The following is a 15,751-nucleotide window of genomic DNA, read 5'->3' as shown; positions in this document are numbered from 1 at the left end:
AATTACAAAGAGGTATTTCAAGTCGCAACGCTACCAGGCAATAACAGCAGTAGTAGTAAAATAAAAAGCGAAATATAGAGACAAATATTTTAATCATCTCTAATAAGGTATAATATTGTATAGAAACACATTTAATACATATTATTAAACTGTGCTCTTGCAAATACCTATTATAAAAAATCGCTACTGCACCTGCATTAAGTCAATTTCACTTCAGAAATGTTACTAGGTTAGGTTTTGTTGAAGAAAGAACAAAATATAATATTAAAACTTGATACTTAACCTTAGAAATTAAACTACAACATCAACTGCAGTACTAGCATTGAACTAAGAGCTAGCGCGTGCCAGACCTTCGTTATTTTGTAACGGCGCATCCACACCGCAGTTAACATTTGTGGAGCAACGTTTCCAAATGTTACTCAGCAACAAGAAAACCGTGAAATACTTATCGGTAAGTATCGATTGCACCATATCACTATTAAAGAACCGTAAAAAAACAGGCAACACACGAAACGTTATTTTTGTCTCCTGCATTAAAATAGTCAATAGTATTGTGGCAACACCCTTAAAATTTAAGGGTGTCAATATAAAAAATGAGACTTTATGCTTTGACGTAAGATTTTTGACACCTTTATTACCTGTCTCAAAGTCACCATGATCCAAACAAACGTTCCTCACAGTGTAGGGGACAATACACAGAGAAACTTTCAGCTTTTATAAAATAACGAAGGTCGACACGTGCTGGCTCTCTGTCTATATGTCTGCGGAATGAAAGTGTTGGGACAAGTTGGCCGGCGTATCCAATTGAAACAAGAGTAAATGTATATATAGGGAATATAAACCACTTGCCCATGAAATGAAAGCTTACATTACATGCTTCAATTTTTATTACAAGCAGAATGCTGTAAACCGCTGGAGAAAAGAGATATCACCCCTTGCAAGTACCATAAAAATGTGCAGTTTTTACTAGTATTCATTGTAAATTATAAGTAGTTCAGCTATAAACCGATTTTATTACTGTACTTAAATCACCCCAGTCCGGCCAGGTGCGAGTCAGACCCGCGCACCGAGGGTTCCGTATTCGGGTATTTTTTTCAACATTTTGCACAATAAATCAAAAATTTATTATACGTAAAAATAAATAAAAATTTGTTTTAGAATGTACAAGTAAAGCCCTTTCATATGATACGCGCAACCAGCAAGTAAGAGGGCCTAGGTCATGTTACATAATGTAACTAAGTAATTATGCAAACAACTTAATAATTTATTTGAACATAGTGATAATTTTATTCAATTAAAATCACAGTAGCATTTTACAGGATGTTTCAAACTGTGCCCATAGAAATAGTTTTAAATACACATACTTAAAGAATAAAGAATGCAAGCAAATAAGATAGGATTAGGAACCATTTTTAGTCTGAATATATTTAGTCTTACTTGATACTGGGGCCGATTCTCTTGTACATAATCTCTAAACTAAACTTAATTAACAGGTCTAAATCTAGTGCTATCCTTTTCCGCAAGCAACATTATGAAAGGGATAGCAATAGATTTAGACGTGCCATTTTAGTTTAGTTTAGAGATTGTGTACAACGGAATTAGCCACACTGACGCGCGTATACTCCGTTTAAATTTACGTTGTGAAACTAACATTATAAAATTAAACTTTTTCTTGTTATTTACATAAGAAAATTACTTTCCACTATCAGGAGGAGTCCAACATGAGAATCATTCACAGAAAAGTACACATATGTACTTTATTATTTTTTACAGAAGTATTGGTTGGCGCAGCTTTGGCAGACCCATCTCCGCTAGGTGCACAGACAATAAACAAGTGTGGAAGTCCCTACAACTTACAAGATACCCATGTCCGGTAGTGCATGTCTATTGTCTATCGGTTGACAAGTATTTGTGTGATGAATGAACTGATATCAACATAGCAGACATGTTAAGTTAAGGTACTATAGGAGCTGTTATTGTAGTTGTTGAACATTATTATTACCACAGTCTATAGATACTTTATATTATATATTTGGTAAACTGTGGCAGAGCAATCCTGTGGGGTAGGAATTACATAGACCGGCAGAACAAACGTCACACTCACTGCATGTATATGTGCTATTACAGAAAATAATAGAATGTACCGTGGTTCGCAAAGGGGAGTATATTAAGGACGTTCATCGTAACTGTTATCTTGGTGCCGGGTGACCAGATCAAGTTGTACACTATGGTGATCTTATTAGTTTCAAATGGAAGCGACCTACGACGCGGACTGTGATGGCACATTTACATTCGGTCGGGTCGGTCGCCGAATACGTCGACCGATCTTTCACGTGCTGCTCGATTGCGGTAGAATGACAGCTACAATGTCACGATCGCGATCACCTCTGACTGGTTGACGCTGACTCACTATTGGCTACAATGCATTGTTGCAACAAGAATTGCATAAGTTCAGTCAATCACAACAATTGAGATTGTAATAATGATGATTGATGCAGGTTTTACGAAATCGACCTATTGATTGAACATCGGTCGATGAATTTGGCTACCGACATGTAAATGTACCCTGAGACATGTTTGAGACTGCAGAGCGTATATCGGCAGTGTGAAACGTTAGCGGCCAGGGGGGGCTTCGGTAGGCCGCGGAGTGTGGAGAAGCTTCACGAGTGGGAGCTGTCGGAGTCGGTGTCCGGCATGGGCGATATGAGCGGCAGGATAGGCGCGGGCGGCGCGCGCGGCGGGTAGCGGTTGTAGATGCGCACGTGCGTGACGCGGCGTCAGTCGGCCTCGTGCGCGTGCAGCTGCGCCAGCAGCGCAGCGCGCCGCGACTCCAGCTCCGCGTCGCTCCACGCCACCGAGCCCGTCGACCTGCGCAGTGCATCATATCAACCCATCGCCTCCAATACTGTACTGACTGACAGGGAAATCGTTAACACTACCAAAACATTTCGTTATGTTAAGTAAAAAAGGTTACTTTAATAGTTGCGACATACCAATATAATTAACGTTTTAAAACGCACATAACTCCGAAAGTTAGAGGAGCATGCCCGGATCGAATCCCGCTGGTACTCTGTTCAAATGGTAACAGTTTATCTTCGTTTCCTCCCGTGCCTAGGAGAGCACGCTAACCGTCGGCCCCGCTTATTTTTTTTTTTTTGCGAGGGAGGGAGGGAGGAGCATAGCCGACCTGTCCTTTTTGTCTTTCTTGTCCTTCTTCTTCTTAGGCTTGTGCGCGAGCTCGGGCGGCGGCTCGGGCGAGCTGGGCGCGCTGCGCTTGGCTTTGCGCCGCGCCTTCGCCGGCTCGTCGTCCGAGATGCCGCCCTCCTCCGGGCTCGGAGACTTCTACACAACAACATTTGATTTTTGAAGCGATTGCCCGTGCGAAGCGATTTGAATGTGCCCCGCGCAAGAGTAGCGTAGCGGTAGTAAAATTAAAAATACTCTTTTAAAAATTAATTTCGTCATTTTCAAAAATAAAACGAGCCAAATGCTCTTTATTCAATCGTCTGTCCTTCTCTAAGTTGTAAATTAAAATAATGTGTACTTAACGCTGGACCACACACGATCAAGTTTACTGTCAAGCTTGCAACAATCAGGTTTACTGGACGCCGCTTTAAGTCCGCACGATATCATGTACACTTTTTGTGGTACGTTTTATGGTTGCCGTATCAGGTAATCACGTTTTATGTAGTTAGTTGTTTAAGAAAGGTGTCTTATATAAAAACTATGAGAATAAGGAAATAGGGCATGCTCACCCAATAGTCGCTTCTCGGCCCAGTGTCGGCTAGAGCATAGAGCTGGTCATTGCCAGCAGAGACGAAGGCAACTATGAGAGTGAGGAAATATCTCCCTCTTCGGTGACCGAGACAGTGACGATGACGATTTTTTCAGGCTTTACTCCCAGAATTCCAGCGCATGAAGTTTGAAAGGAAGCTTTGCTTCAAAAATTGTAGTTACCGGCGGCGGCGAGTGTTTGCGGTGCTTCTTCTTGGCTTTCTTGTGCTTGCGCGCCTCCTCGTCCGAGCCCGACACGCTGCCCGACGAGCGCGACGGCGACGCGCGCGGCGGCGACACGCGCGGCGGAGACGCGCGTGGCCGCGGCGGCGACGCCCGCATCACCGGCGTCGCTGAGCGCGACCGCGACCGAGACTGAAACGTTCACTTCACTGAGACACGGCGCAGACGTCGCGTACATTTACGCAAACACATAATACTTTTTAACTACTCACGGCCTATTCGTTTTTTTAAACGATTTCGACATGTGGTGTAGACACCTAGCATCCCGGAGACAAACATAGGCTACTTTTTATCATGAAGAATCACAGAGTCATACCAAGATTTTAAAACTTAAATCCAAGCGGACGAAAATATATTATTACTTGTGAAATAGAACGCGAGCGTTGCTTCTTTTTCTTCGACCTCTTCGATTTCTTCGATTTTGGATGATGGTAGTGCATACAACTCTCTTCTTGTTCATGTTGGAAGTCCTGAAAATAAAAGGTAATTTTGAGTTCTAACTATAAATATTAAGGACCCTAACACAGTCACGATTGTGTAAGATTGATCCTTGCATCAACTTGCTCCACGACAGGATATACCCGGGGCCAATGTGGCCGTCGCTCGGGACACACGGACGATGCTCGTACCTTGTATAGCCGCGCGCGCTCCTCCTCGCTGGTCACGGCCGCGAACTCGGGCGCGGAGAGGTCGAGCTTGTCACGCACCTCGCTCCACGGCAGGTGGTGCTCGATGTTGGCGTCGCTCAAGGCCCACTTGAAAGCACTCTCGATCTTCTTTTGAGCTTTCGACTCCTCCTTTAACTTCTCTTTGTTCTTCGTTTCCGCCTTGGAAGTTCAAAATGATATTACTTCTTAGTTAAAGTGGTCAATAAGTAAAATTAAGGTCGAGCTCGTGAGCTCTACGACGCACCTTCTCCAGCAGCGAGTTGTAGGTGAGCTTGACGTTGCCGGCGTCCAGCGAGGCAGACTTGCTGTCCTCGCACACCACGGTCGCGAACTCTTCGAAAGTGGTGTCCGGTTTCACTTCGAACTCCTTTTCTTTTAGTATTTCCTTTATCACTTTTTTCTCGTCGTGGAACCGCGCTTTCAGATTTTCCACGTAGAATTTAAATAAATCTAATGGCGTGGATCCACTTTGACCTGCAATTTATTATAAGTTAGGTAAGTTTACAAAATAAATAAATACATAAAATTTGGTTGGACAAATTATTGCATTAACGCTGTTAATTAATATCATATTTGCAAATTATTATTATCAATCATAAATATGATAATGAAGATTACTGTTCGTAACTTACCCAACATGGCGGAAAATCGCATGTCTGCGGAAATAACGGGGTAAAGCTCTACCCACAACGACATGGACGTGAGCTTGCCCTCCTCGTGGAGGCCGTCCAGCAACGCCTGTGAGAGACCAATAATGTATATCTATTTACATACAAGAACAAACTTACTGACATGGCAACTGTGCACTGGCAACTATTTCAAATTTTGGCGATTTCACTTTATACTATTTCGTATTCTACAGTTTTTTTGCAGTTGGAGTTTATTTTATAAAGTTGTTAAAATTGAGATAGTATTAGTACCAGTTAGTAGATAAATATCAAACACCTTAAACCGCTTGGCTCTAGAAACTTGAGTTTTGCATGTAGGTTTCTTGATAATATGTAGATCACAATTCCACACTAAGGCCTCGTTTACGGAGTCTGGGGGCGTCGCGCGTTGCGATGGGCGGCGCGGCCCGCACTGAATTTAAACATAGTGCGTTGTATGAGTGCGTTTACGGAGAAGCAATTTTATACGCGTTTGTTTGAGATGGAGCGTTTTTTGCGGCCGAGCCTGCGGATGGCATCGACGCGTCCCACGCGGCGTTCATCGTGGCAGCGCACGCGACGGCAATTCGCGATGAAGCGATGCCCGCAGCGGAACCTTCTGCCAGTCTTTATTTGGAAATCACATAACGCAGACGCGCCCGCCGCCTCGCATCTCTATGAACAACATCGTATATTGTCATAATTTTGTGATTACGCGTGCGATGCTAAGTGCCGCTTCACGCGTCGCCTCACCGTAAACAAAAAAAAACGTACGACGCGCCGCGAGAAGCCACGCCACACGCGATGTGCGACGCCCCGCATCTCCGTAAACGAGGCCTAAGAAATGCTTGTCATAAATTCAACTAGGCTTTTGCCTGTACCTCGTTGATCTGCAGATTATGAGGTTGTTGTTGAAAAAAGTTGGGTTTTAAGGATTCTTGTAGTAAAACAAGGAACCATTATGATTTCGTCAGACCCGCCTGTCCATCTGTCTGTGGGTCACAGCAATTTTGAAAATAAGCTATACAAGTTTTAAAGTTGAAAAGCATAGTTATAGAAACCTATTACCACTACACAGAGGCATATTAAAATTTTGAAAAGAAAGATTTTTCAGGACTCCTAATTATATGAAAAGGGAGTCGAAAAAAAATTGGTTTACGTCCTCGAGTGATACCTCATTAAATAGGTATTTTAAAATCATTATTAAGTTTATGGGACAGTTTTTGAAAAAACTACCATTTGAGAAATAGTGATCGTTAAAGCTTTTAGCAACTACCATTGCTACTTTATGCATGTTCTAACTTCTGAGTTTCAAGAAATTCTCAGTAGCAGCTCAGAATTGGGTAGATGGAAGTCTTACACCCCTGTCAGAGTGAGGGAGCCCTCGGTTTTGGTTCTGAATCGATGATATGTTAAATAGTAACTATTCATAGCGTCAAACGTAGGAATATTTGACGCCTGCCAGTAATGTCGAAGCCTAGACATTTTCTTACAAGGTACCCAACTGTCGTGAACTTAGCCCCCGTGCCTACAGAGCTGCATGTACAGCCGTCGGTCCTACTCCTGATCTCTAGTTGTGTGTATTGAGTTAAGGAATATACAACGCGTCTGGATTAACACACATACAGGATGTAACCTAGAACGCTAGCAAAAACGAAGACAGGTGGATACTACTGATGATAACACTAAAAAAATCACAAAAATAATCTTTAAAATCGATATTTTGTAAAAGTTATATTGCAAATAAAACAGCTGATTGACGGACGGAGTAAATGCCGCGTCGTAGGCGCGGCAGTCGGCATAAACATACTGCAGCAAATGGTTATTGGTATTGGATTGTGTTTAGGTAGTATAACAATAACGCTAACTTTTTGCTAGCGTTCTGGTACACCCTGTATAATATCTTGTTAGCTAGTCTTCAAAAAGGTACAAGTATTCCAGTAGATATTTTTACATATTTTACATACCAAGAAGTTATCTCTGTTTTTTCGTTGTTGACGTTTATTTCTTTTTTTGATCTGTTCTCGCTCTTGCAGATACTCGGATTCCAAGTTTCTGATATGCTGTTCGAATACTAAAAAGTAATTAAAGTAAGTTAAGGAAGGTTTCGTTGCCTGTTAGGGCGCAATTAGAACTCTTTTATAGTTATTATTCGAAAAGAGTTACCACCATTACCTCGCTAGAATGAAAAATATTATTTTTAACATTCAAAAAATCTTTTAAAGCCAAATATGTAGTAAAAATAAATTATTTCCTGATTAAAATATCCCATTAGAGCTTACCTATTAGAGCATCTTCTTTGTCCATGCCCAACAAACTGACATCATTCTTAAAAGCCGCATTCTCCAACAGCAAGACTTGGGCCTCACTCCAGGTGCTACTGTATGTTATTTCAGTCATATTTTCTAAAACCTATAAAAAAACCGGCCAAGTGCGAGTCAGGCTCGCGCAATGAGGGTTCCGTACTACAGTCGTATTTTTTCGACATTTTGCACGATAATTCAAAAACTATGATGCATAAAAATAAATAAAAATCTGTTTTAGAATGTACAGGTGAAGACCTTTCATATGATACCCCACTTGATATAGTCACTCACTTCGAAAGTTGAAAATACTAATTATTAGTTCATGACCACAATTTAATTTTTTTTTGTGTGATCTACCCCTAAATTCACGGTTTTCAGATTTTTCCCCAAATGTCAGCTATAAGCTCTACCTAACTGCCAAATTTCATGATTCTAGGTCAACGGGATGTACCCCGTAGGTTTCTTGACAGACAGACGGACAGACAGACAGACAGACAGACAGACAACAAAGTGATTCTATAAGGGTTCCGTTTTTCCTTTTGAGGTACAGAACCCTAATAATTAAATATTCCCATTTTACATTTTATTCTATAAATCTATATCCATTCTACCTTTACATCGTAATTGGTAACTTTTATACTAACTTCTTAAATACTAAAATATAATATATGAATCAGTTTTTTTTACACATCAAGACATTTTTGATGTGAATCGACTTTACATTAATTATTATTTACGGTAAAGTAGTAAATAATACACACAGCTTAAGAAAGAGATAATCGGCAAATTCGGCTTCATAGAGCGTTTCTGTCACTCATTCTTATGACGTTTTATCGCTGAGTTGTCATTTTCAACGACAGAGACGGCGCGTACAAAGTCGACGCAGCCGATTATCTGTATATTTAGAAACTTTCGACTGTAAACTGTTATTGGGGGTACCTACCAAGTACTTTTTTGCTAGCGTTCTGGTTACATCATGTATATATGGGTGTAACCAGAACGCCAGCAAAAAATAAGCGCATCGCGTCACGTCGCGCAGCGCAGCGTAAGTGCGTTTTGGAACTTAAAGCTTGACGAATAATATTTACGGCCGGATAGTGGATACAAATATTATTATTTTTTTATTTATATTGAATACTAGCTTATGTCCGCGACTTGGACTATACAAATTTCAAACCCCTATTTCATCCCCTTAGGAGTTGAATTTTCAAAAATCCTTTCTTAGCGGATGCCTACTTCATAATAGCTATCTGCATGCCAAATTTCAGTCCCATCCGTCCAGTAGTTTGAGCTGTGCGTTGACAGATCAGTCAGTCAGTCAGTCACCATTTCCTTTTATATATTTAGATTTACTTACTTGTGCTAATATCTTCATGTTACGTTTCTTTAAAGCTTTCGCCTCCTCTTTTTCGCGTTTAGCGATTGTAAATATGCAGTCCTCGTATATGTCTCGTCTATCGGAATCAGGTACACATCGCCAAATCTATTCGAAAAACACGTGAAATATTACTTTTTTTCATCCAAAAAATTAATCTCGATTTGATGTTTAAATTCTTTTATGGTTTACAAGTACATTCGCCCTAATTAGTAATTTTTAACATGAACTGACATGGATACGGCACTGGTAAAGTGGAAAACAAGTTGTCCAATCTGAACTCGGAACATGGCGGCTGGCGCAGGTCATACACCTCATGTTCAGATTTGACTGCTTGATTTGCACGCACTATACTTTATGCCCGTTAAAATTGATTGCGTAGTTACTCAATCATTTACTACGAGCACAAATACAGAGAGATTATGCAGACTAACATAGATTACTTTATATCGCGTGCAAAGAATTCCCGCGGCACTTTTACCTAAAAACCTAAATCAGTAAATATGAGGGACAAAAAGTTTGATTCGGCGACCTAATGGACGAGGCTCATCAGCCACAGCGGCAACAATCTAAATAGTATGCACAAAATAAGAAGCCCTTGTTTATTGAACTTGATGGCCAGAGTAAAGTCTCGAGCTTTGTGGAACACAATTTATGTTCGGAATAGCCATTCTATAACATTTAATCCAATAATCTGCAATCATTCCTGTACAGAATCAGTCCTGGAAATGCACGTGCTGCCATCATCCGGTTTTCGGAATCAGTATGATACGCACAGCGTGTGCGTCAGCATTTAAAACCCACCTCAAGATTGTTAAACATCTCTTCGCACTTGTAATATTTAGTGAGTGACGTCACACGGTCGCAGCTCAGTAAGAATTCTTCCAAATTTTCTCTATTCTTTTTGGTTTTCAGCCTAAAATAGAATTTAAAAAGTTTATTTAATAAGTAATAAGGTTATGTAAGTAAGTACAAAGTGAAAACATTTTTTCTTTACAGGTTGGAAGCTTACGACAGCTTTAGAAATAAGGCTGCCTGTGCACCCTGTTGTATAGTTTCTTCTGTATCTCGCATTGTTTTCCTATATATATGTGTATGTTTCCTATTTATAAAAAACTATATTTATTTTTTATTTAAGAATCTTTATTGCACAAAGATTTCTAAATAAAAAATAAATAGCCTATAATTTACTATTCTCAATGCTTTTCTTACTTGCTTCTTAACTGAATAATACTCAGAAACTGTAAACACCTATTTCCTTACATCCAAAGGCTAAACAACGACCCATAATCTGATTTATATCGAAAAATTTACAAAATAAATACACTTTCTATGGAGAATAACAGTTCATTTGTAACGCACATTTGGTGCCCTCTAGGCGGAACTGATTGACAGTTTTCTTCCCCATTAACATTGTTTTAGACATACATAATATGAGGAGGGTGATCGTCATTGCACACAGTTCATACTTCTGCCGGATCATCGTTCTCATGTGTGTAGTACTGTCAATGTAAGCTTTGATTCCTAAATAAAAAGTGTAATCACTTATTTCTTTTTATACTTGATACTTTACAAGCATAAAACTATATGTATACACAACAGTTTCAAAATCTATATTCACACAAAAAATATTTAATTAATTGAGATTATTTAAATGAATTTCTTTTTTATCAGCACTCACCTTTGCTCTTCTCTTTCATCTTTCAACTTCTGTGTTTTATAACCATTGAATGCCTGTTTCTTCTCATTGAGTTTCTTGAATGTTACATAGCGGGGGTCTTTAGATATTATCTTCACACATTGCTCCCAGGTGGCATTCGAAGGAACATTCTACAAGACATCAAACAATAATTTATTGTTTTCATGATTTTTTGATATTCCCGTTAAGTCTGAGCATTTGATAATTATTTTTCATTTGAGACAACCACCATTGTGACCGTTAGTTTGGTCCCGCGGCAGATATTGGATGACCACATTTTTATCCCATAAACAATATAAAGTAAAACCAGACTACCTACTACCCGAGAACTGCTGATAGGTATGTGCTAGTAGTTATAATATAGTAAAATTGCTTTTTGCCGCTTGGTGTATTTTAACATTGTACTATATTTATATTTATGAACTCATAAATTTTTTCTCTTTCGTATTTTGATATCTCACTTGATACCATAGTAAAAAAAAATCAGAGTCCCCCACTTTTTTAATTGTAACATCTGTAATACTGATTTTGTTCTTATAAACTGCAGCTTATGTCACCTAGACCATAATAACAAATCGATTGACACCTCATCCATCAAATTCGGCTTAGATAGGTGTGTTTATTTTAATCCTATTATTAATGAAACCTACCCTATCCTTAAGGAGTTCTTTGAATGCTTCAATGGCTTCTTTCTTGTCTTTGTACTGCAGTTCTGGCTCATTGGCTTCAGAGCCAGTAGGCTGCGGCGGCGCCTCTATCTCCTCTGGTTTAACTGCAATCCAAAAATTCTCTAATTAGTAGAATTTATATTTGAACCCTTCTCATACTGAAGCAGATCATTGCTGGCGATGGGTTGATCATGATCATGATGATGATGATGATATTTTAACTAGCTGATGCCCAAGAATTCGTCCGCGTGGATTAGTTTTGAAAATCCCGTGGAAACTCTTTGATTTTACAGGATAAAAAGTAGCCTATGTCACTCTCCGGGTCTTGGAAAAAATCACGTCAATATGTTGCTCCGTTACGACGTGATTGATGGACAAACCAACAAACAAACATACTTTCGCATTTATAATATGGGTAGACAGTGTGGCTAATTCCGTTGTACACAATCTCTAAACTAAACTAAAATGGCACGTCTAAATCTATTGCTATCCCTTTCATAATGTTGCTTGCGGAAAAGGTGAGCACTAGATTTAGACCTATTAATTTAGTTTAGTTTAGAGATTGTGTACTAGAGAATCGGCCCCAATGACAATACAAGCAATAATGTAGTACAGTTTCATCCAAAATTAATAGGCGATATCATCAAAATCTGGATTCAAATAACTGTAATTCAGAGTAAGAACTGCATATTATAAAATAGATTAAATATATCGCGCTTTATGGTTAGTCAGAAAGGAAAGAAGAATATTGAAAACAATTTTTTTTAAAACATGGTTTACTTACTTTCTTCTGGAATTGGTATAGCATTAGCAAGAGATGGATCAATGGATGCAAGAGTTTTAGCCATGGCTTCATCCAATGCAGAACTGCCTGATGCCATGGCTGGGGAGGATGGCAGGGGCACTTCCCCTGGAGGCACATCCGCATTCAGTATTGCCCTACAATACAGACTTAGGTTAAGTTTTTATAGCACCCTAGCTCATTCAGAACATTCTAAACTATAGGCTAAAACAATAGACTGTAGGCAAGCCAAAGAGGCTTTTCCTAACATAGACAAACGTCAAACTAACTAACTACTCCGCCTGGACAGAGGTAAACTTAGGAAGGTGGTGGGACTCATAACAGGGCATAGCCCACTAAACAAACACCTTTTCGTTATAGGTGTCACCGACAGTCCTCTGTGCAGGGCCTGCATGGAGGTTGATGAAACACCGACGCACGTGCTCCTGGAGTACACGGGCGTAGCAGATCAACGCGAACGCCATTTAGGTTCCCCGACCTCACTCTAAGAAGCCCTCGGCAACCTGGGCGGTCTACTCGGCTTCTGGAGCGAGCTTGGATGGCTGGAGTGAAGACTTCGGCGGGCGATGCACGCAAAACAGAACGTTTAAGTGCGGAAACCAGCCCAGAATGAAGAAGAAGAAGAAGCACCCTAGCTCCCTGCCCCGGCTTCGCACGGGTAGCTTATTACATATTACAATTATTGTCGTAAGGATCTCTAATTTTAAAAAGTATATAGCGCATGTCACTCAGGAATAATGTAGCTTTCTACTGGTGAAAGGGTTTTCAAAATCGGTTCAGTAGTTCTAGAGATTACTTCCTACAAACAAATTTACAAACTTTACCTCTTTATAATATTAGTGTGATTAGCAATTAGATGCTAAATTAACATAAAATTACATAATTAAGTAAAAAAAGTTATTACTGTGCTGCTTCTTCTGCTGCTATTTTGTCCTTAATCTCTTGAAGTTCCTTAGGAATGACCCAGCTGGACTCCTTCGTCTCAATGTTGTGATAGTACACTCGACCTGCATCTGTGGTATATTCTTTCCAGACACAAGAGGACAGCATTTTCTATACGTTCATACAAAAATGTTAGGGACAGTAGTAATAACTTATTCAAATATTTATCTTGACACTGAAAATTAGGTTTGTCTGTCCTTTTCTTATTACATTGGTAAGAAAGAGATGTGGATAGTCTAAATTGTAGTTGCGCTCAAAATCAGTACCAATGCTAACTTAACAATATTAACTTACCTCTGCAGAAGTTTTTAAATCATCAGGCTTTTCCCACAAACTTTGTTTTGTGATGGAGTTATAATAGTATATGCGACCATCAGGGGCTTTGTGCTCTGACCAAGGGCAAGTTTGATTTGCCATAGGTGATATTTCTGGGGCAGGTGCACTTAGTTCCTTAAAGCAGAAATATATATTATGTAAATAACAAAATAATTATTATTAATTTTCCATACTTAAAACGTAATTCTTATACTACTACCTCAGTGTTTTTCTTCTTTCACACACATTTTAAGGTTCTCTACCTGATATCATCATGATCAACCCATCGCTAGCTCACTACAGAGCACAGATCTATCCTTAGTATGAGAAGAGTTTGGCCACAGTTGACTACGCTGGCCAAGTATGCATTAGCAGACTTCACATCTTTGATAACATTATGGAGAACTCTCAGACATGTAGGTTTCCTCACAATGTTTTCCTTTTCCGTTTAAGCATGTGATATTTAATTGCCTCAAACACACAACCCGAAAAGTTAGTGCATGCCCAGGATCGAACCCCCTCAAACAGGAGACAGACATCTTAACCACACAAATATTTTTTATATTTATATACTAATTGAAACGACATGGGAACTTTTTGATGTTCCATGATAAAAAGTAGCCTGGTCTATAAGGTCTTTAACTATACAGATGCAAAAAATAAATGTCAATGTGTTGCGCCATGCTTAAAGGACAAACCAGCACACTTTCGCATTTATAATATTAGTATTGATATAGAAAAACAGAAACCTCTGTTTTGTCTGTACCATACAGACTATAACAAACGTGTGACGTGATGATACAATCATTTTGCTGTAAATCTATCTGCAGAGTTAAATACTGTTTATAAAAATTGAGGTAATCAGCTATATGAGCTTATTAGCTCAAGCTTTCTGTTAAATACTAGATGATGCCTGCAACTTCATCTGTGTAGATTAGGATTTTTAAAGCCAGTGTGAATTTTCCAGGACCAAAAGTAGCCTATTTCCTCACCCAAGATGCAGGCTATCTCTGTACCAAATTTTGTCTAAAGCACGCCAAGTCGCGAAGCACATTATGCTTGACTCAAGCATCAAGCAAACTTCGTAAACGGCCAAAATGTTGACTCAACCAAAAATCTACGTGATTGACGTCAAGCATCTTGACTGTCTCGGATGCTCTTTACAAAAGCATTCAAACTGATGTACTTTGTGTTAGTACCAGTACATACCTATATTCTACTTTTAACTATAAGTGAAATTACAAATTAAGTTATACCGGTTTAAAAGGCGGAAATCCAGGTGGTGGCATGGAAAACGGGGTCATCATTGGTGGAAACGCCATCGCAGGTGGTAAAGGCCCAATATTTGGCGGCATCCCCGGCACTGGCGGCATAGCCACAGTACCCACGCTCGGCGGCATTGGCGGCGGTATGCCGCCAAGCATTGGAGGTGGTAGAAGAGGTGGAGCTATCAGCCCCGGCGAACTTGTCCCAGTATTGGGATTGTCCTGGTGTTAATATTCATTTATTTATTATGATTACAGAAAATTACGAATAAAAATCAAGTTTTGTAAATTAGACATATACGTACCATTTTAGATAAGTTCTTACTTAATTTTATAATTCATGAATCATGTGGGAGCCGTATAATTACAATTTGTATACGAGTTAAAATCCAATCACTTATCAGTTATCACCATGCTATGTCGTCTTCGAAGAAATCTCTTCGGACTATAATAACTAGCGCCAACTAGTGGTCATAGACATTTTTATTTGCAAGTGTTGCTACATTTAAAAATTCAATTAATTTTTTTAGTGGCCACATTGTCATAATCGCCACTGCCGCCATTGTCCGGTAGGAATAAGGCTAAGCGCGCACTGCGATGCGATTTTTGTCCACATGTTCAATGCAAAATTTAATCGCAATATTATTATTCCTACGCGCACCACGATTTATTTGCATACCACGAAAGACAGGGAGCCGAAATCAGTGAATACCTACTGTACCACCATGAAAACAAGACGTGAAGAACATTTAATAAATTATATCAAATAGAGTGAACATTTAAATATGGATTTAAAAAAGAAAATATGCATAATTATTTACTACTTAATATTACATAAAAGGAATTTGAAGAAGAAAAATACAAAACGTTACTGGGTCCATCCTTTAACAGCATTAAGGCCTCTAAAAGGCTTTTTTACGAACGATATTATTATAATGATCTTCGTGCATATAACAGGAAGTTCTTTGATTATTATCAAATTCGCATCGCACCGCAGGAACGAATATTAATCGCATGCGATTTTTCTTCGCAGTGCGTGGATGATAA

The 15,751-nt window shown here is 39.3% G+C and overlaps 1 protein-coding gene across 1 annotated transcript; it reads right to left on the bottom strand.

The window, feature by feature from the left end:
- Positions 1 to 73: 73 nt before the first annotated feature.
- On the bottom strand, positions 74 to 15,115 carry Prp40 (pre-mRNA processing factor 40). Its single transcript, XM_034971155.2, has 18 exons — positions 15,010 to 15,115; positions 14,696 to 14,926; positions 13,419 to 13,574; positions 13,087 to 13,235; positions 12,165 to 12,319; positions 11,363 to 11,484; positions 10,695 to 10,843; positions 9,818 to 9,929; positions 8,996 to 9,121; positions 7,615 to 7,744; positions 7,300 to 7,406; positions 5,318 to 5,423; positions 4,930 to 5,159; positions 4,647 to 4,844; positions 4,380 to 4,487; positions 3,958 to 4,149; positions 3,188 to 3,342; positions 74 to 2,868 (listed from the first exon to the last, which is right to left on the bottom strand). Exons 1-18 carry the CDS (start codon positions 15,010 to 15,012, stop codon positions 2,778 to 2,780), a joined length of 2,520 nt encoding a protein of 839 aa, XP_034827046.1. The 5' UTR covers positions 15,013 to 15,115; the 3' UTR covers positions 74 to 2,777.
- Between the last annotated feature and the right edge of the window lie 636 nt (positions 15,116 to 15,751).

The sequence above is a fragment of the Maniola hyperantus genome, chromosome 8 (assembly GCF_902806685.2).
Source record: "Maniola hyperantus chromosome 8, iAphHyp1.2, whole genome shotgun sequence".
Lineage (NCBI taxonomy): Eukaryota > Metazoa > Arthropoda > Insecta > Lepidoptera > Nymphalidae > Maniola > Maniola hyperantus.
This window is presented reverse-complemented; position numbering and strand designations above follow the sequence as displayed.